The following is a 19,014-nucleotide window of genomic DNA, read 5'->3' on the forward strand; positions in this document are numbered from 1 at the left end:
GTTTGTTTGGTCAAAAGTGCAATATAACGTGAAACTGGTAAATTTAGTAACCATAAAGTAATAGACATAGGCTAATGAAGGCCTGAGGGATTAAATAAAAGAGCACAGTTGTTACGACATCAGCAAAGGTTTTATTATATTTTGTTTTAATCAAATACATATACAACCCAGTAACAATATACATACATATATATTCAGCAAAAATTAAACAAAACAATATTTATTTTTCTTTTCAATGCGTCTGCACTCGTCGTCTAATTTCAACTAACTCAACCACTGGCAGAAAAGACATTTCCCATTTCCCAGAAGAGACAATTCCCAATTTAATTCGCGCTAATCTTGTTGTATGCATTAGCCATCTCGTTCTATCATTCTATGTCCATATATCCACTCTCATGTATACAATTATACACCTGAATATATTGAAATTTACATTATTTGCATACAAACTCTTCTTTTACCTTAAGTCTTAGCCCTCTGTCTGGCAAATAAACAGGTTGTTACGGTAGCATCCGACAGAGTACATATTCCCATTGTTTTGGACCACACAGTTGAAGTTAGGTGGATTGGTAGTGGAACCACTTACAACCGCGCCCCAATGCAAATAGGGAACATTCTTGCCCGTGGATAAGGATAGGTATTGGTACTTGTTGGCGAAGCCGTTGATTCCCAGCCAGTAATTCGTATTCACCTTGAGATTCAGCTGAATGGCGGCTAGATCTGCAGCGTCCTTAATGTCCGCCAGATTACCTCCCATACTGCGACAAGTTTCTGCAGCAACGGACCAGTTCTTTGGGGATTCTTGCTCTATGTAATAGTATTTTGAGCCAATTCGCTGGAATCCGACGTATTTTATTTTGGTTACCCCTTTTAAGACTTCTTCCTCCTGGTCCGAAAGTCTGCTTTCCAAGCCATTAAGTCGTTTAGTAAAGTTCTGTTCATTGTTAGCCAGATTTCTTGCTTGGGCATCCAGTGCGACTTCAATGCTTGCTAGCTTATCCTGCAGAGAAGTCAGTGCGACTTCAATGCTTGCTAGCTTATTCTGCAGAGCAGTCAATTGGCTATCCATCGTGTTCTGTCTTACCAGGACCTCGTTAGCCTTGCTTAAATCACTGGAATTCTCCAGATTGTGCGGAATTCTCAGGGAATTAAACACGGGCGCGAGGGCGGACAGACAGAATGCTCCGCACTGGCTAGGAGCGTCCGTCAAACGACAAATCATATCGGATTCTGTCAAAGCTCCGGACAAATTTAAAGCAAGAAGCCCACACAGCAAAGCGTATTTCAGCATTGTTAGCACTGTTTACCGCCAAACACGATGTTATTTGACGCACTGAATTCGCGCTTTTATGTAGGCGCCTCATTAAATAACATTGAAAGAAATTCGATGAGCAACGCAATTGACTAATGAATATTAATGGACCTGCTAAATTATAGAGAAATAGAGACTTAGATTAAAATAAAATCGGGGAGACTAAAAGTACTAGTTGGTGCATAACTTTGCGTTTGATTATTTACCTTTGTTTTCATTGACTGCGGGCAATAAATTTGTATTCCTTATGATTTTTTGCGGTCTTTTTCAAATCTGGTTCGCTACTCCCTTTTTTAGTTAGTACGGCAACTCTGGTTAAACATGTAAGCTGGCAATTTAGCGAATACTCCAACCCAGATACAGGTAGGGTACAAGCCTTGCCACGCTACTGGAGAATATCGATTGCCGCACTGAGTGGCAGTATCAGTCGTATCGAAAAACATCGTCCAAAGTTGCAGCTCTAGAAATTGCTGCTTGCAAGCGAAACAAAATAACAAATAAACAATTAGTGCAGCGATATCAACTACTCGCGATTACGTGGATCACAGCGAGAGCGGTAGCGCCAACTAGTGCAATAATCCAGCCATCAGTTTCGTGGTCCGGGAAACTCAATAAAGCATCCCGCACGCACACACACACACACACACACATGCAGCCGCACACAGGAGACAACAATCACACACACAGGCGCAAGTTGTAGGAGCACCAGAGCCAGAAGAAGAAGCAGCAGAAGGTAAGGCGCAGGTAGAAAGGAAAACGGAGGAGAGAAACCCCCCGAAATCGCTAAAAACAATAAGGAACGCCTTTCGCATTGGAATTCGCCAGCGGTAGAGCTGCGGCAGCGAGTGCGAGCGGGACGGAAGTCGCGACCTTTGCCTCAATTACAAGCACTCACACACACACACGCCCACCCACAGAAGGAGTGGGAGTGGGAGAGGTAGTTACCTTTTTTTTTTGGCGTGCGTTACATGACCACGGATATATATACCTATATATATATATGTAGTATAGCGTAGTGCCGCTGTGTGGGTGACTAAGCCCTGCGGTCGATAATTCAAGGAAGTTCAAGTTCCCCTCAAGCGCCTTCTCCCTCCGCCACCACGCTCCACCAGCGGAAAGTGCATTCTAGACTTATTGACAGCTGTTGCTGTTGCTCCGGCTGCCCCACCAGATAGCTCCCCTTTGTTCATCCGCCCCACTGATAAGCACTCGAATGATAGGCGAAATGAGCCGGAAAGTGTGTGCTAATTGATCGGAGGAATGTGTCCCGTTGAGATCCATGCAAAGCCTCTGCAAATCGATTTCAATCTGGCCACAGAACCTGATGAGCAAACACTAATGGTAAACAAGCTGCACTTGCTCACGTGTTCTGGGCAAATTAATGAAGTGAAAAGCCAAGCAAAAGGGAAATCGCAAGCGGTACACAGCGAGAAAAATGTGACTATCAGCGTGTTGATAAGCCAAGCGAAGAAGCAATGCGATTTCAACCCGAACTATAGTATATAACAAACCTACTTCTTGTATTTCTTGGTTTGTGTATCGCCATATCGACCATGTTGTTTCCTGCACACAATCAATATGCAATAGCCATTCAACAACTGAAACTCAATTCACTTGCCGTTTTCTTTTTCGTGTTGTCGATGACTCACATGGCAACATTATTATACAATCTATTGTGAGTCGGGGTGTTTGCTATCAAAATTATGGATGACCAGCAATCGGCGCGGAGTGTGTTCGAAAAAGTACAGGGAAACACACACGCACACACCCGTGACAGTCGCAAATTATGGAGGAAATTAATAGGCCATAATACGGTGCTTCCCAGAAGTGTAAAGTCCACGGAATCAAGTGCTCTTATCAGTAAAATTATCCGAGGGAATTTCTACAAAATTTAATGCTCCCTTCGCTTTAATCTTTGGCGTCCCTTAGTCATTTTTGTAAAAAAAAACCTTAATCTGTATTTTAATATTCAGTTTCGAATGATTAATCGCGCTTGGAATGAAGTACATTTCGTTTAGTTTTGGAATATAAATAACATAATTTTTCTATAGGAGTATTTTTATTTTCCCAACTATTGAGTAACCGCCTATTTTGCTGCTCATATTTTGTTTATATCACCAAAAAAGTGAAGGCCTATTCGCAAACAGTTTTGTTGTCATACTGTCGTTTACACTATATGTATAATACACAAAGCTAAACAGGCCATATCTTATCTGCGGATAGTCGCTTTCATAATGATATAGAGCTGGCATTATCTCCTCCCAAGATTAGGTGCTTAAGTAGACAAGAATTAAATGCGACTAAGGGAAACTGCATAACACGTAAAAAGTGCTTAGTAAATCACTTCAAGTTCCAATATTACACTGTGCAGCTAAAACTCTTTTGGTAAACATATTAAATATTCTGTTCTCTAACAACAGTGTGAAAAGTTATTTCCACTATATAAAAGCTCGCTGTTCAACAGCGTTGTACATTTTCGGGTATTGATAAACCATTTACGTATGTAGACCGTGTTCCGGACTTATCTTATCAGCTCCAGAACACGCAATTTCCCATTCGATACTTTCCACCACCAATAGTCGACACCACCATACTCAATACTCGCTTTCTCTTTCAGAACGACAGCTCCCCGCGGTGGTGAAGGTCACCCAGAGGGAGGAATACAACGCGGAGGAGGAGGCGGAGCACCAGGAGCACTCACATACTCAGCCACTAAATGGCCGATGGAAATGGGCTGCCAGCGGGTGCAGCTTCCGGCGGCATGGAAGCCGGGCAGACGGTGAATGGAGCGGGATCCGCCAGCCCCACGCCCACTTCCAGTTCGGTAGCGGGGGCGGGGGCCAGTGGGAGCGGCAATCAAGGATATCATCAATTAAGCGTGACAAGTGAGCAAACAAAAGAAAGTGAAACATTCTGTTCAATCAATAATGGCCCGAAATCCTTTCAGTCGAGGAGGCTTCGCTGCGCAACAATGGCTTCCTCAAGCCAAATCCCTACGTGGAGCTCTTGATTGACAGCAAAAGCAAACGGAAAACAGACCTGGTGAAGAACAGCTATTTGCCCAAGTGGAATGAGGAATTCACAGTGCTGGTGAGTAGAAAAAATAACAATAACCAATTATTAGTAATATCCACGTGGTTTATCGTCGGTAGATCACACCCAATTCAACGCTGCACTTCAAAGTGCTGGATCACTCCAGTTTCCGTAAAGATGCCATGCTTGGAGAGCGGATCATTAACCTGGCGCACATTCTGCAGCATTACAATGGGCGGTGCGAGTTCCTTGAGCTGACCATCGATCTGTTCGTGACCAGCAAGTCGGACAATCGCCAGACGAAAAGCGGCGAGCTAGTGGCCATCCTCAATGGCCTCAAACTTGATATGAGCAAGCTGCAGATTCAGCCAGTAGGTGGCCAACAGAATGGCAATCCACCCGTCCAGGCAGTCAATCCGTCGGTGGTCAGTGATGCGGCCGCCGGACGAAGTTGCATGATCTACGGCGGAGTTCGGGCACGGATGCGACTACGCTCTAGCAGTGGAAATAGCAACGGCGGAGAAAGCCGCTCTCCTTTGCCTAATGGATCTGGAGATCAAAGGAGATCTACGCAGGCGCCCCCGGTGTGGGAGCAGCAGCAACAATCCCAGAATCAACCGCAACCGCTGAGAATGGTCAATGGCAGTGGGGCGGCAGTGCCGCAGACAGCTCCGTATCCCCAGCAGCCACCAGCTCCCGCACTAGGTCGTCCTCTAACCCAAGTGTACGGAGCGCTACCAGAGAATACACAACCAGCAGCTGTTTATCTGCCAGCAGGTGGAGGAGCAGCAGTAGGACAACCTGGAGTAGCAGGCCCACCAATTGAACAGCCCGGCGTTGGACTGCCCGTGAGCCAAAGCACAGATCCGCAACTGCAGACACAACCAGCGGATGATGAGCCGCTGCCTGCAGGGTGGGAAATCCGCCTGGACCAGTATGGTCGGAGATACTACGTAGATCACAATACACGATCCACCTACTGGGAGAAACCAACGCCGCTGCCCCCGGGCTGGGAGATCAGGAAAGATGGGCGCGGTCGCGTTTACTACGTAGACCACAACACAAGAAAAACTACCTGGCAGCGGCCGAATAGTGAGCGTTTGATGCACTTCCAGCACTGGCAGGGTCAGCGGGCCCACGTTGTGTCTCAGGGCAACCAGCGATACCTGTACTCCCAGCAGCAGCAGCAACCAACGGCGGTGACGGCCCAAGTGACGCAGGACGACGAGGATGCACTGGGTCCCCTACCAGATGGATGGGAGAAGAAGGTAAAGCCGTTTGTCCACATTTTAAAACGTAGTTATTTCAACGCATTCCTTAATTTACTATGAACAGATCCAATCGGACAACAGAGTGTACTTTGTCAACCACAAAAACCGAACCACCCAGTGGGAGGATCCACGCACGCAGGGCCAGGAGGTGAGTCTGATCAACGAGGGCCCGCTTCCACCCGGCTGGGAAATCCGCTATACAGCTGCCGGGGAGCGCTTCTTCGTGGATCACAATACGAGACGAACCACCTTCGAGGATCCTCGACCAGGGGCTCCCAAGGGAGCTAAGGGAGTGTACGGAGTTCCACGCGCCTACGAACGCAGTTTCCGCTGGAAGCTGTCGCAGTTCCGATACTTGTGCCAGAGCAACGCATTGCCATCGCATATCAAGATCACGGTGACGCGACAAACCCTGTTCGAGGATTCATACCACCAGATCATGCGTCTGCCGGCATACGAACTCCGAAGGCGGCTCTATATCATATTCCGTGGCGAGGAGGGACTGGATTATGGTGGAGTATCTCGCGAGTGGTTCTTCTTGCTTTCCCACGAGGTCCTAAATCCCATGTACTGCTTGTTTGAGTACGCGAACAAGAACAACTACAGCCTGCAGATAAACCCCGCTTCGTACGTGAACCCCGATCACCTGCAGTACTTCAAGTTCATCGGTCGCTTTATCGCGATGGCCCTGTATCATGGAAGGTTTATCTACAGTGGATTCACAATGCCATTTTACAAGCGCATGCTGAACAAGAAGTTGACCATCAAGGACATCGAGACGATCGATCCAGAGTTCTACAACTCGCTTATCTGGGTGAAAGATAACAACATTGATGAGTGCGGATTGGAGCTCTGGTTTAGCGTGGACTTCGAAGTGCTCGGCCAGATAATCCATCATGAGTTGAAGGAGAACGGGGAGAAAGAGCGGGTCACGGAGGAGAACAAGGAGGAGTACATCACACTCATGACAGAGTGGCGGATGACGCGGTAAGCATTTTATTTGATAAGCGACATTGTGTTATTATAATGTCAATATATTTGCCCTAATGGGTGGCATTTTTGACTCGGTATTAATGGATTACTATTACAGGGGCATTGAGCAGCAGACGAAGACGTTCCTGGAAGGCTTCAATGAGGTGGTGCCTCTGGAGTGGCTCAAGTACTTTGATGAGCGCGAGCTGGAGCTTATTTTGTGCGGCATGCAGGACGTGGACGTGGAGGACTGGCAGCGCAACACAATCTACAGGCACTATAACCGCAACTCCAAGCAAGTTGTCTGGTTCTGGCAGGTGGGTTGCTTTTGTGCTTTGTGCCCTTCTTTTCGCTAATCCAGGTAATTGTCTCCGCAGTTTGTTCGCGAGACGGATAACGAGAAGCGTGCTCGCCTGCTGCAGTTTGTGACGGGCACGTGTCGCGTGCCGGTCGGAGGATTCGCCGAGCTGATGGGCTCCAACGGGCCGCAGCGCTTCTGCATCGAGAAGGTGGGCAAGGAGACGTGGCTGCCGCGCTCGCACACCTGCTTTAATCGATTGGACCTGCCGCCGTACAAGAGCTACGATCAGCTGGTGGAGAAGCTGACCTTTGCCATCGAGGAGACTGAGGGCTTCTGCCAGGAATGAGTGGCAGTCGATTTGTGGTCGGTTTGTTGATTAATGTTTAATTCCAGTTAAGCGCCTGCTTTACCGTCCCCTCCCCCTTTCCATTTGACGACCTCGTTGCGTTAAATAGTTACTGTTATTATTATTATTATTACATACGTATGTATTACTACTGTATACTGTAAACACGAAACACACACTTTTGTCTGTCTATTCCTATGTTCGCTACCGATATCAAACGAGATATTTGTTAAAAGTGCGCGAAACTTGATCACGATGTATGTATGAATGTATTGAGAGCCTATTTTAGAGATATTTATAGTTTGTTAGGCATAATTTATCTACTGCATAACTCTGCTCTGTAAATTTAAAATACGGTTTGAATGATTCGCTTTTGTTAATATTTTTTTACGACCAACTTCAAATGTAAGTGTCGATACATTTCTTTGGGTCTTTGTTTTACGCCGATAAAAATAAAACCACCTACCAGTTTAGCTAAGCCTTTAAGAACGTAAGCACCGCCATTCCCAGAATAAATTCATAACTTGAACTTGGGTTTGTTCAAGGCATCCCTCCGTTTGGCTGATATCAAACTGTTTAGCAATCGCAACTAAATGTTACGTTTTCGCCATAAGATTGCACTCTGATTGCTTCTAGTTCAATTGTACAACGAGCCCCGGCTTGCATGTTTTTAACCACTATTGGTGAATTTATATTGATACGCTCCAATTGTAAATAGTTTACTCGACCGAATTCAAATTGTTGACGAACTGAGTTTGGTGTACTGGCAAACTGTTTTAGCTGTTCAATTGTTTATCAAGCATACACAGAAATCTAAATAGAAACTATATTTTAAATATGTATATCCACACTAACACTGACAGAGACATCGTGAGAACTTGAAACACCGCAAACAAACAAAATACGTTAGGATTTTAAACGACAAACAAAGGAATACACTTAAACCAATAATGAATTCAAATAGCAATAATTGTTGTTAACAAAACTAAAGGTAGCGAAGGTAACTACGCTACACAAAAGTGCGGACTAAGACAAATCGGAGGATTAGGAGGTGCGGCGTATATAGGGTTGATTGTGTACGAGTACATATTAAATATATATATTATATATTAAATAGATTTTATTTAGTTTACTGCAATGTGTACTGTATTATATGAAATAAATGCAAAATTATTTAGTGATACATGGCCGCTCAAATAATTCATCGTTCTTAAAATACTTGAGGCCGTTTCGGATGTGCTGTGTCGACATTTGCGGTTTGATTTCGCTTAGTTGGCTGCCAAATCGGCGATGCGGCAATAAATGTAATTATTTTAAGCGCATTTTTGGCCACCACTTGTATTTTAATGCCCCGCAATTAAAATGTATACCACATATGTATGTATAAATCGCATTTCCACAACAAACGAGTCTCGTTTTGGTCAGCCAGTGAAATGGCCACTGATAACATCATCATCATCATCGCCATCATAACCATCATCATCACAATCGTTATCCTCGGCTGTCTAACCTACATTTTTCCAGCGCTTCCTGGTGGGCGTGCGCTCAAATTTAACAAGCTGCTCCATTATTTATTGCGGTTAAATTGCAAAAACACAGCAGTCAAAACAAGAAAACTATACAGTGTACAGGTGTAGGTGTGTGTGCACTGAGAGGATTTTGGTGGTGGCTTCAAAGTCTACTGATTAGTTGCGATGAAGAAACTAATTGGCTTGCTGGACTATTTTCCACTTGACTTTGGATTTTCATCGTATTGGGTATATGATGGGACTTCTTATCCTACGTTTTTTAAAGTGTTTATTCGGGGACCCCGCAAATAACACCTTGACGAAGCTCTGGGGATTGCGGCTACGCCACTGCGGCCCCTGGCTCCTGAACCCATGCTCCTGGCTGCATGTTCCAGGTTCCGGGCTCCTGGCTCCTCTGCCTCTCAATCCCTGGCTGGCATCCTGCTGGCTTCGCTTCCGACGCGTGTATTGTTTCGTAATTACGCCGCAAATGGGCGGGGTCATGGGTCGGCGGACGCAGCACCTTGCACGCCCACCTGGGAGCCCGTGCTCGTGGTAGGTGCAACCAATTTTCACTTTCATCCATGATTTATGTGCTCACCGCCCGCGTTGCCTTGCTCAATGGATGCAGTTTTAAAGTTAATAAAGGCAGCGGCGGGCGCTGCTTGTAATTGCTGCAGAGTGCCACTTATTTTCAGCTGTCTGGTAAATGAACATGAATCGATTTCACTTTTGCTTTTAAAAAACCGTTTCGTTTCATAATTTAATCGATCCTTTTTGGCGCTGCCACTGTTGATCGCCAAGTGCTGCCCATCTTCTGCGGCAGCGTTGCCAGATGCTGTTATGTCATTGACATCTGAGCGTTTGTTGTCACTGGCTTGTTGTTGTTGAAATTTAAAAAGTGTAAATATCCTGAAGAATATTAAAAACATTTACCTTAAGCGCTCGAAAAAGGAGTATTATGGCTACATCGCCAGATGTGCGGTGGGTTTTGCAATGAGTTTGCTCAATTTTGCATACTTATTTTGACATATTCCACTAGAACTCCGGGCTGCTGCTCACCCTTGCACACCAAGGAATTGCTGGAAAGGCAGAGGTCCAGTAGGTGTACCCCCGGAAAAGGATATCTAACCCCACGAAACTGCAAGAGCCCCAAAAAGCCAGAGATGCGGATACCTTCCATAATCGTCACCGATGCCGAGTTCGGCTTGGAGCGCCCTAATCAATTGCGACAGCGCCTGGAGAGATCACTATTTCGATCTTCCTCTGCTTCCAAAGTGCCATCGAAAAATGCATTGTTGGCATCCCAAGGCAGGCAGCGCACCTGGGAAGGACCCAAAACCCCAGAGCTCCGGTAATGTGAAATTAATGATTAATCGATGACCTAATTTCTAATAAACTACATTTTATACGCAATAGCCGTACGAACAAAACCGTACGCTCTTCGGAACCTCGCTTAAAACGTTCAAAGGAACTACTGGAGGATCTTAGGTCCAAGAATCGAGGACCGCCTGTTTCGAAATTGGCGACCCAATTCAATCGGGAAAACCAAGAACTTTCAAAGAGGTGTGTTAAGGAAATTTCTAAAGGGAAATTGCTCTAGAATGCGTTGTCGATTATTTAAGTTTTAGAAAAGATTTATAAGTTTTAACGCCGTCGGTTGAGTAGACAATAACCCATGTGTGCGTACTTTGAGTTAAACAATTAATTTATAATCCATATAGATATTAAAGTGCTACTAGCTTACCCCACTCGAAACCTAGTCCATATTTCAACGCCTAAAGTAATTTCCGCTCTTTAACAGCTTTGCATTCATACCATCCTCGGAACCACAGCCTATCCGCCCAAAATTGATCCTCGAACGGGAGCGCCAAGAGTCTATAACCAATCGGTTGGCATCAACTTCCATTGACCGCCTAAAGACAAAGCCACCAAGGACGAGCTATACATCGAGCAGGCTGCTGGTGCCTCAGATGGGATTTTCGTACCCCAAGGATCCGAAAAGGCTTCATGAATCCAGCAAAGCAATCAAGCTGACCACCTCAAAGCGAAAGTTGGACTTCAAAACTGAGCTGCGCACCGATTTGCTGCGGCGGGAGCTGGAAAAGATTGCAAAGGAATGGCGGAAAAAGACTGACTACCAGTTACGTCAGCTTATCTCGGATTTTGTGAAACAACTAGTGCGCCTCCTAGCCTTTAATGGGATAACATTTTCGCATCTTAGCAGGGATTGTTATGTGCAGCAGATGATGGAGGCACTGCAACAGCTGCAGTACACCAAAAAGGTGAACAAAAGCTGGCTTCAAACGCCGAACAGCACACAAGCCATCGCCCATGTGCTGGAATTACTCAATTTCTTGTTGGGTGTCCTCGAGCATCGAAAAGGGGAAGGCATGTGTGTGCTCCCTGTTGTTTCTGAAAAGCAGAGAATTGAACAACTTGCATCGGCATCTGGTACATCTTATGACGTAATGAGCCTGCAACAGAAGTTTGAAAACATAAAAATAGAGAAGGAAAGTTTAAACAATTACCAAGCATCCCTCAAGTCAGAATCCCCCGCATACAAGCACATGGATAAAGTAAAGGAGCGGAATGGGAATCAGGACTTCGCCAGACTTCTAGATTTTCAGAAAGAGACCCATCATGAACTCCACCTGCATCGTCTGCGCCTTCAGGAGTTTTCCGAGCTCGTGAGCCTCGCCATGATAAAACTAAAACGCTGTCATGAGGGCAATAAGCACAGCATTGAAGCCTTTAATGAGCAAATAAAAGACTTGGCCGACTCCGTGGTTTTGAGAAACAGAAATATCGGCCTTTTAACCCAGTTACATTTGAACGAAAATCCGGAGCAGAAGCAGTTATACGAACGTATGGAGCAACTGCAGCAACTGTATGAGGATAATTATTCAAATCTTCTACAGTTAAACATTAAGCCGCCCCAGGAAAACCCTTGAGCGAACATAAGCCACATCCCTCATTGAATACCAGTTAATTTAAGCAAATATTTGCGTGTTACGTAAGTTGCACACTGAACCCACCGTCTAAGCTCCTGGCTTAGTAGTAGTTCTTCGAATTTCACAGATTTATTTAATTGAATTTATCAACTGAAAGTCTCGGCAGTGTCCTGGCCTGGATTTAAGTTCGTGTAATTGACATTTAAATGAGTCATCGACAGCTTGGCTACACTAAGTCAAAGGAAATAGCTGCAAAGTTAAGCAGCTTAGCTTCGATTTGCCTGAATATTTAAAATTGCAGTACCATTTTGTTGGTATATTTGCGCTTTCCTTTCGTTATTTAAAGTTGCCATTGTAAATACTCCATATACTCATATCAAGTCGAATAAATAATATTTAGTTTCGTAGATAATGGGAAATGTGAAATATGAACCATTAAAACAGGTGTGTCAGTACAATTGACACTTTCTGGGAAAAGCAATGGAACTAGTTTTCCGAACTCCACTCAGCAGAGTAGCTGCTAGGCAGAAGGCCGAGCTCGGCTGCTGCTTAGTTGTGGAAGACTTGTGGATTGGCATTAATTTAGAGGTCCTGCAGCAAGGACGTCCCCTAACGAGGGGGAGTGGCTGCGTGGGCGTGCGTGCAGCTGTGTGCGTATGCGTGTGCGTGTGCGTGTGCTGGGAATAGATTTATAATGCGTTTGTGTTTGTGCCCCGGAGTGGAACTAATAATCTTATTACTCAACTGGAAGAGATGCAAGGCAGCGTCAGTCCCCGGCACGAGTATAAACTTGGAAACTATGACCGCACCGCACCCGCAAACGGAGCTGTGCAATTAAACAGTGAACTGCATAAATTATTCGCCTGCAACAAAATGTTTAAAGTCCGCCTGCAAATCCAAATCCAACTCCCGACAGCCGAGTAGTGCGACTGCGAGTGCGAGTGCAGAGCAGGCAAGTGTAATAAAATACATGAATTAGTGTAATGGAAATGCGAATTCCTAGGACAAACAATGCCAAAATTTCGAATGCAAATTCCCCAGCCAAAAACAACACACACAACAAGCTGAATTTTGCGCAAATTAAACAATAACAACACGCCGCCACCGAGTCAAAAAGCACATACACCTACGCCTCGAGTGCAGAAATGTGTGGTGTCTGTGCCAAGGAGGAGCTCTCCAAATTCCAAGATTATGCCATGGAGTACTTAGTCCGGGCCCGACCTGGAAATATAGTAGTTATCTGGCACACATCGTGTGTCATAAGTTGTAGGTTGTACTGTAGCTGCGACTGCGTGGCCAAGAAGGCTCGGCAGCACCTTTAAAACTGGGCTGGAAAAGTCAGGCTGGAACAATTACGGCATGCGGCATGCGGCTTCTGGAAAATGGCAGCTGGGTGGTTGTGGCAGTGGTATCGTACATTATTTTCCTTCATAAAACAAACACTCACCCACCTAGCTGCCACACCAGTCACTCACTCACAAAGGAGCAGCATCCGCATCCGCATCCCCATCCGCATCCAAGTACTGACAGCTTCGCTGGAGTGAAATAATCGCATATCGTAAACTTTGACTTCCAGCTAATGAAGAATTGCGGAGCCCGAGCCCGGAAAAGCTGCAATTGAGTTAATTAGCCGAGCAGCGAACTTCCAGCAAATGGAAAGTGTCATGAGGCTCCGGCAGTGTAAGCTCCTTTCAAGGTACTTGTGTTTATATTTACATTACCTCTATGTGCTACTTAAGCAAATTGGATTTAATTCAATGTAGCTGCAAGCAAAACAGCACTCGGTGTTCCATCAAATCGACTTAGCAAGGTTTCTAGCCATTTTGATTATCAAGTTGTATTAAGCGAGAGGTCACTGTACTTGCCCTGTGTTCATGCGGAAACTTTCGAACTCGTTCGATTGTCAAACAAACAAAAGAAATTCACTCTCCGATTTTTAAGGGAAAAACGCTCGAGCCAATTTCCCAGCGCAAAGAAAGAATCGCCGAAAATCAAAAAGCACTATTTCTTCCACATCCTTTGTTTTTTTTTCCGCCCAGGCACTAATGGAAAGTAACGATTGTTGCTGTTTAATTTCAAAAAGGACGATGCCGCGCTTTAAGTTCAAGTGCGACAGCTTTAATTTGGCAATCGCCCGACGGAAGCGAATGAAATTTGTATGCGCAGCGGTGGTGGCCACTGGATGATGACTCGCCGGCTGAACTGTTTTCTATGTGTCCTCTCCTCCGGTTTAGTTGCCACTCGTAGCGAAAAGGGAAAAACGTCAACTGCAGCGTGACCAAGTCCGCGTACCCCAATCCCCTCCCCCCATTCCATTCACCATGAAGCCGATCCAGTCGAGTCATGCGATTGCAATATTTATGCAGTTAGTGCAGCGTTCGCTATATTTGACAGTTGCTCTTCCGCTCGACTGTAGGAACTCTGGGCCACATCCTTCCAGCCGGCATTACTGTAATGAGCCCAGTTGCGCCGGAAAACCAGTTGGTTCCAATGCTAGTTTAGGCCCAATTATTTAATAATACATAAATATAATTACAATACCCCAACTGCAAAATCAACACTCTTGCAATGTAACTTATTATCCAAATGCAATAATATATTTGCAGCTATTTTAGTCGATATAAATAATATTCTAAAAATTCCTTAAGTAAGGACTTGCATTTTTGGTAAAGGCCCTATTTTGTAGCTGAAACTCTTATTTGTAGTATTTTATTTAACCACATCACTTGCGCGGCAGTGCATTAAAGTTTCGTTGTGGCGAGTGTAATTGTTATTGCTCAATTTTTTTTGCGCATTTCAGCGGTTTTCGGCTCTAGGAAGTTGCTTGCTTAGTCGGGCGTGCAACAAGGACGCGAAGCGCAAAAAGGACGAGGGTGGGAAGGGGTGGGGGGCACCAGGATAGCCAGGATGATGCTGCAGCAGGTGGCGCGTGCGTTTGCTCGAACGGCAATTGCATTATCAGTAAATTATATCTGCGGCGGTCCGTGGCCCCCATTTGCCGACTTTTCCCTTTACCAGCGCCGAAATGTTGGCCATGTTTACGGGTTGCCTGCGGCCATGTTTGCCAGCTCCTGCGACTCCTGCGACTCCTGGCTGCTCCTGCTCCTGCTGCTGCTGCTGCTCCTCCTCCCTTTGCCGCACCCTAACCCCGCACCGCCCCGCCCCGCACCCATTGTGTTGTTGAGCCGGATCCTGGTCTGTTGTTGCTGCTTGTTTGTGAACCATTTTCGGCGCTTTCCTGCTGATTTATGCAAAACTGTGGCATTTTTCAATTGCATTTTACACTCGTCCTGCGAAGCTTCGCCACCAGCTCCGGATCCTGCCGGCTCCGTGCTCCAGGACTTCAGGGCTCCAGGGCTCCGGGGTCCTGTTTCCTTTCGCTTGTTTGTGTTGTACAATTTTCACACATTTGTGCAACTTTTGCCACCGAAATGCGCAACACATTTGCCCCGTCTGTTCCATCTGGAGGAACAGCATCTTCACAGGACCCGCCTGCCTGCCTGTCTGCCTGCCAGCCACGCCCATCGACCGCACCCGTCGCCCCCCTTTCGTGGCACTCAACTGCATTTTATTGCCACAGATACAGATGCGAGTGTGTGTGCTTGTGTGTTAGGGAGCCGTGTATCCACGATATCCACGCTTGGTTTTGTGCATTTAATGCCAAGTTATAACTTTCACGTGGGTTGCTTTAGTAGTTTTCACCCAGATGCAGATGCCCTGTGACCCTTGCCCCCCGCCCCTTTCCCCCCGCCCCTTTCCCCCTGCCCCGCGTCCCAAAGTTGGCCCCTGAGTTACGTTTCCCCATAAAAAGCACCCGGCGGGTAGTAAGTGTCACTTATGCATAGAAGATTTGCGATGCATTTTTCAATGTTTAATAAACATAATTTCAGCGCAGTTTATCATGTGACAAGAACATAAAATCGTTCGCTTTTACAGCCAATTGTTTATGGACCGCTAAAATGACAGATTGATATGGAAAATGGATTGGCAAGGATGTGGTTATTTGATGGAGAGTATAAACTTGTAGTCGGATAAAGCAGATAATTAGTGGGCTCTTTGAAAGCCAACCATTACCCATTATTCGTCGGTCCACCCTCGCTGAAAAACAACTTCTTACTTCATCACGTTATAATATTGTATGATTTAGTAAAATATGTTTGACGAAAGTGGTTTTGAAAAGGGTACTTTATATCCACCCTCGCCAGTTCCAGCAAATGAACTCTGATTTCGAAGCGTCAATTTTCCAGCCAATTGCCAAAATAAGCAAAATTATGTGACGGCACCGCCCCGTACTTTCCGTACTGTTTTTTCCATTTCGCTGCAACGCATTGGCAATGCAAATTATGCACTTTGACAGGGAACGCATTTAGTGTTAATCATACGCACTGTTGCCGCTCGGCAGTCGAATGCCGCTCGCTAATTTGATGTTCGCAGGCGAATGCACATGGAGTGAGGGGATTGCAGATATTAGTCTCGAATTTGCACACAAAATAATTAAATATATACTTAAATGCCGCATGAGGGGGGAAGGGGAAATCCGATTTAGGTGGAGTTTTCAGCAAACAAATTTATTGGCGCATAATTCAAGGCTGCGATGATGCCGCTGACGATGATGCATGGCGAGCCAGGCGGCAGTCCAAGATATGAATGGATGCGGCTGGCAATTTATGGCGACCAAGTGGGTGGCGTTCGGCGGTGGGTGGGCTGTGGCCAAGGCCGCTTGCCGTTCGCCGCTGCAGTGGCTGCCAAAAGCAGCTAGCAAAAGAAAGCGCCTGCCGCATGGCGATGGCAGAGCGGAAACGGAAATGGAAATGCGCAAATGCAATTGTCACATGCACACACACACACACACAGACACACACACCCACACATACACGCTCAAGCAGCAGTCGGGGTGAAATTTTAATGGAAAATTGGTGTACTCGTCGTGGCAATAAATGAAGCTAGCATTTCTATACGACCGGCTAATAAAAGGCCAAGCCCGCCGGAGTGACAGGCAACAAGGGCCAGGAAAACAAGGCTCGAAACACCGAAGGGGCTGGCCATGCCCCCTTTGACGTCACTTCCGCTGGCTAGTGATCCCCACTAAAAGGGGCTTATCGGGCGGGGCTAAGCCGAGAACCCGAAGCCAAGGCCCAGGTACGCAACGCAAATCAATTTGTTAAATCTCTCCCCGAGCAAGTGGGTGGCAGGCGAATATCCTTCAAAGGAGCCAGACTCTGTCTCCCTGCTGCTCTGTCTTTATGCCTACCGCTTAATCTTTCAATTTGCATATTACATAATCGCTTGGGTGGGCGGAACGGGGTGAGTTCGATCACTCGGAAAAATTACTATACATTATGGGCTTTGTGGATAACCAACATGGAAATATATTGCAGAATTGATGGGATTTAACTGGAGTATAGATGCAGCTATTTGAATTGGTGAGTAGTGAGTATAAAAGGGGTTGCTCTTTTATCCACCGAATATTATATGAAAATCAAATAATATTTCTCGGGGTGCAGTGGCAGATATGACCCAAACATTGAGGCAATGCTTTATGGTCACTTGAACGCAAATCGCACTGCCAGCGGCTACAAGGGCACTTCAGAGGAAGTGCTGTGGGGAAGCACTGATAGCCAGATGGACGGATGCACGGTTGGAGCAGGAGGAGAAGGAGGAGTAGGTCGAGGTGGCCGCAGGCAAACACTTGACGTGCGCTTATGCGGCACCGAGTTGCGCATACGCCGTGTGGACCGCACATTGAATATGCTGATGCAGGTGGAGCCATAGCCATAGCCATAGCCATGGCCATAGTCATAGCCTGGGAAGCAGCAGCTCCATGTTGATATATGTCACACAGACACAGGCAAAATAAACTGCACCAAAGGGGGCGCCGTTTGTGTGTGGAGGGGCGTGGCACGGCCTACTTACTGGCCATCGATGATAGAGCGAGGCGTTGATACAGTTGCTGTAACAGGATTAGCTCCGGATTTGGCTTAGGCACGGGCCTCATGTTTGCCCGCCAGCTGATGGATGGATTTGGGATTGGGAGTGGGAGTGGGAGTGGGAGTGGGTGAAATCCGTAACGAGAGCCGCAAGTTAATGGGACGACCTCAATGAAATAGCTCAACTGCATTGCCAGCCACTGCGCCAGTCAAATATTATTCGTTGTGGCCCCCAAATAAAATGCAATTATTGCCCATCTATCAAATGGCCTAGTGTGTGTGTGTGAGTGTGTGTGCTCTGCTGGGTTTGTAGGCTTTTAATTGGTTGGTCTGGGGCCGTCTGTTAACTATTGGCACTGACTGTATTGCCAGATTCACTTGGCCATGCAAATGGAAAGTCTCGTAGTCGGATTATGGAGCATACGAAAAAGATGGCCTTCTAAATTCAACTAAAAGCAGTAGATTGCTTGCGAAATTCGATTGATGTGGAATTTCCATTTTTCCCTACCATGTAAATTGATTTTCGGAGCTGATAAACATTTTTAGTCAAACTCTATTCGTGCTCCGTTTGCTTTTCATTTCGGCCCAAGAACAACCCTCAATTAACAACTTTTAGGCAAATGGGGCGACATACCCCTCCCCCGAAACCCCAATTAAAAACAAGAGAGAACGCTATAGTCGAGTTCCCCGACTATCTGATACCCGTTACTCAGCTAGTGGAAGGGAGAAGGAGAGTCTTAAACACAGTTTTTGGCGGTTTGTAGGCGTTATAGTGGGCGTGGCAGAAAGTTTTTTGGCAAATCGGTAGAAATTTACAAGACTAATACAAAAATGAAAAAATATCAAAACATTTTTCAAAAGTGTGGGCGTAGCAGCTTTGGGCGGTTTGTGGGCGTTTTAGTGGGCGTGGCAGAAAGTTTTTTGGCAAATCGATAGAAATTTAGAAGACTAATACAAAAATGAAAAAATATCAAAACATTTTTCAAAAGTGTGGGCGTGGCAGTTTTGGGCGGTTTGTGGGCGTTAGAGTGGGCGTGGCAACATGAATCGACAAACTTGCGCTGCTTCTATGTCTCTGGAGTCTGTATGCTTAATCTCAACTTTCTAGCTTTTGTAGTTCCTGAGATCACAGCGTTCATACGGACGGACAGACAGACGGACAGACGGACAGACGGACAGACGGACAGACGGACAGACGGACATGGTCATATCGACTCGGCTATTGGTCCTGATCAAGAATATATATACTTTATATGGTCGGAAACGCTTCCTTCTGCCTGTTACATACTTTTCAACGAATCTAGTATACCCTTTTACTCTACGAGTAACGGGTATAACAACACAACAGACAAAGGAGCGGAAGTGGAGGTAGCCGAAGAAATTGAAAGTT

At 45.9% G+C, this 19,014-nt stretch overlaps 3 protein-coding genes across 4 annotated transcripts; 2 read left to right on the plus strand and 1 right to left on the minus strand.

Annotated features, from left to right (window-relative positions):
* Nucleotides 1-246: 246 nt before the first annotated feature.
* On the minus strand, nt 247-1,291 carry LOC120456360. 2 transcript variants are annotated; one of them, XM_039643161.1, is made up of 2 exons: nt 462-1,291; nt 247-413 (listed from the first exon to the last, which is right to left on the minus strand). In XM_039643161.1, exon 1 carries the CDS (start codon nt 1,289-1,291, stop codon nt 470-472), a length of 822 nt encoding a protein of 273 aa, XP_039499095.1. In that variant the 3' UTR covers nt 247-413; nt 462-469. The 2 variants fall into 2 exon arrangements, with proteins under 2 accessions (XP_039499095.1, XP_039499105.1); XM_039643171.1 differs by lacking the exon at nt 247-413 and having other exon boundaries at nt 668-807; nt 866-1,155.
* Nucleotides 1,292-1,732: 441 nt separating this feature from the next.
* On the plus strand, nt 1,733-8,418 carry LOC120458891 (E3 ubiquitin-protein ligase Su(dx)). Its single transcript, XM_039646733.2, has 7 exons — nt 1,733-2,045; nt 3,930-4,197; nt 4,260-4,402; nt 4,465-5,613; nt 5,681-6,603; nt 6,707-6,905; nt 6,966-8,418. The coding sequence occupies exons 2-7, from the start codon at nt 4,029-4,031 to the stop codon at nt 7,233-7,235; spliced, it is 2,853 nt and encodes a 950-aa protein (XP_039502667.1). The 5' UTR covers nt 1,733-2,045; nt 3,930-4,028; the 3' UTR covers nt 7,236-8,418.
* A 1,162-nt stretch (nt 8,419-9,580) lies between these two features.
* On the plus strand, nt 9,581-12,079 carry LOC120458899 (kinetochore and Eb1-associated basic protein). The gene is made up of 4 exons (XM_039646747.1): nt 9,581-9,727; nt 9,786-10,097; nt 10,163-10,309; nt 10,548-12,079. The coding sequence occupies exons 1-4, from the start codon at nt 9,705-9,707 to the stop codon at nt 11,695-11,697; spliced, it is 1,632 nt and encodes a 543-aa protein (XP_039502681.1). The 5' UTR covers nt 9,581-9,704; the 3' UTR covers nt 11,698-12,079.
* Nucleotides 12,080-19,014: the final 6,935 nt, after the last annotated feature.

This window comes from Drosophila santomea, chromosome 2L (assembly GCF_016746245.2).
Source record: "Drosophila santomea strain STO CAGO 1482 chromosome 2L, Prin_Dsan_1.1, whole genome shotgun sequence".
Lineage (NCBI taxonomy): Eukaryota > Metazoa > Arthropoda > Insecta > Diptera > Drosophilidae > Drosophila > Drosophila santomea.

Excerpts from the sequence above, each read along its gene's own strand:
- LOC120456360 (XM_039643161.1), bottom strand. The coding sequence starts at position 1,291 with ATGCTGAAATACGCTTTGCTGTGTGGGCTTCTTGCTTTAAATTTGTCC.
- LOC120458891 (XM_039646733.2), top strand. The coding sequence starts at position 4,029 with ATGGCCGATGGAAATGGGCTGCCAGCGGGTGCAGCTTCCGGCGGCATG. Across the intron at positions 4,198-4,259 it reads TCATCAATTAAGCGTGACAA|TCGAGGAGGCTTCGCTGCGC; the intron begins GTGAGCAAACAA and ends AAATCCTTTCAG. Across the intron at positions 4,403-4,464 it reads ATGAGGAATTCACAGTGCTG|ATCACACCCAATTCAACGCT; the intron begins GTGAGTAGAAAA and ends TATCGTCGGTAG.
- LOC120458899 (XM_039646747.1), top strand. The coding sequence starts at position 9,705 with ATGGCTACATCGCCAGATGTGCG. Across the intron at positions 9,728-9,785 it reads GCTACATCGCCAGATGTGCG|AACTCCGGGCTGCTGCTCAC; the intron begins GTGGGTTTTGCA and ends ATATTCCACTAG. Across the intron at positions 10,098-10,162 it reads CCCAAAACCCCAGAGCTCCG|CCGTACGAACAAAACCGTAC; the intron begins GTAATGTGAAAT and ends TATACGCAATAG.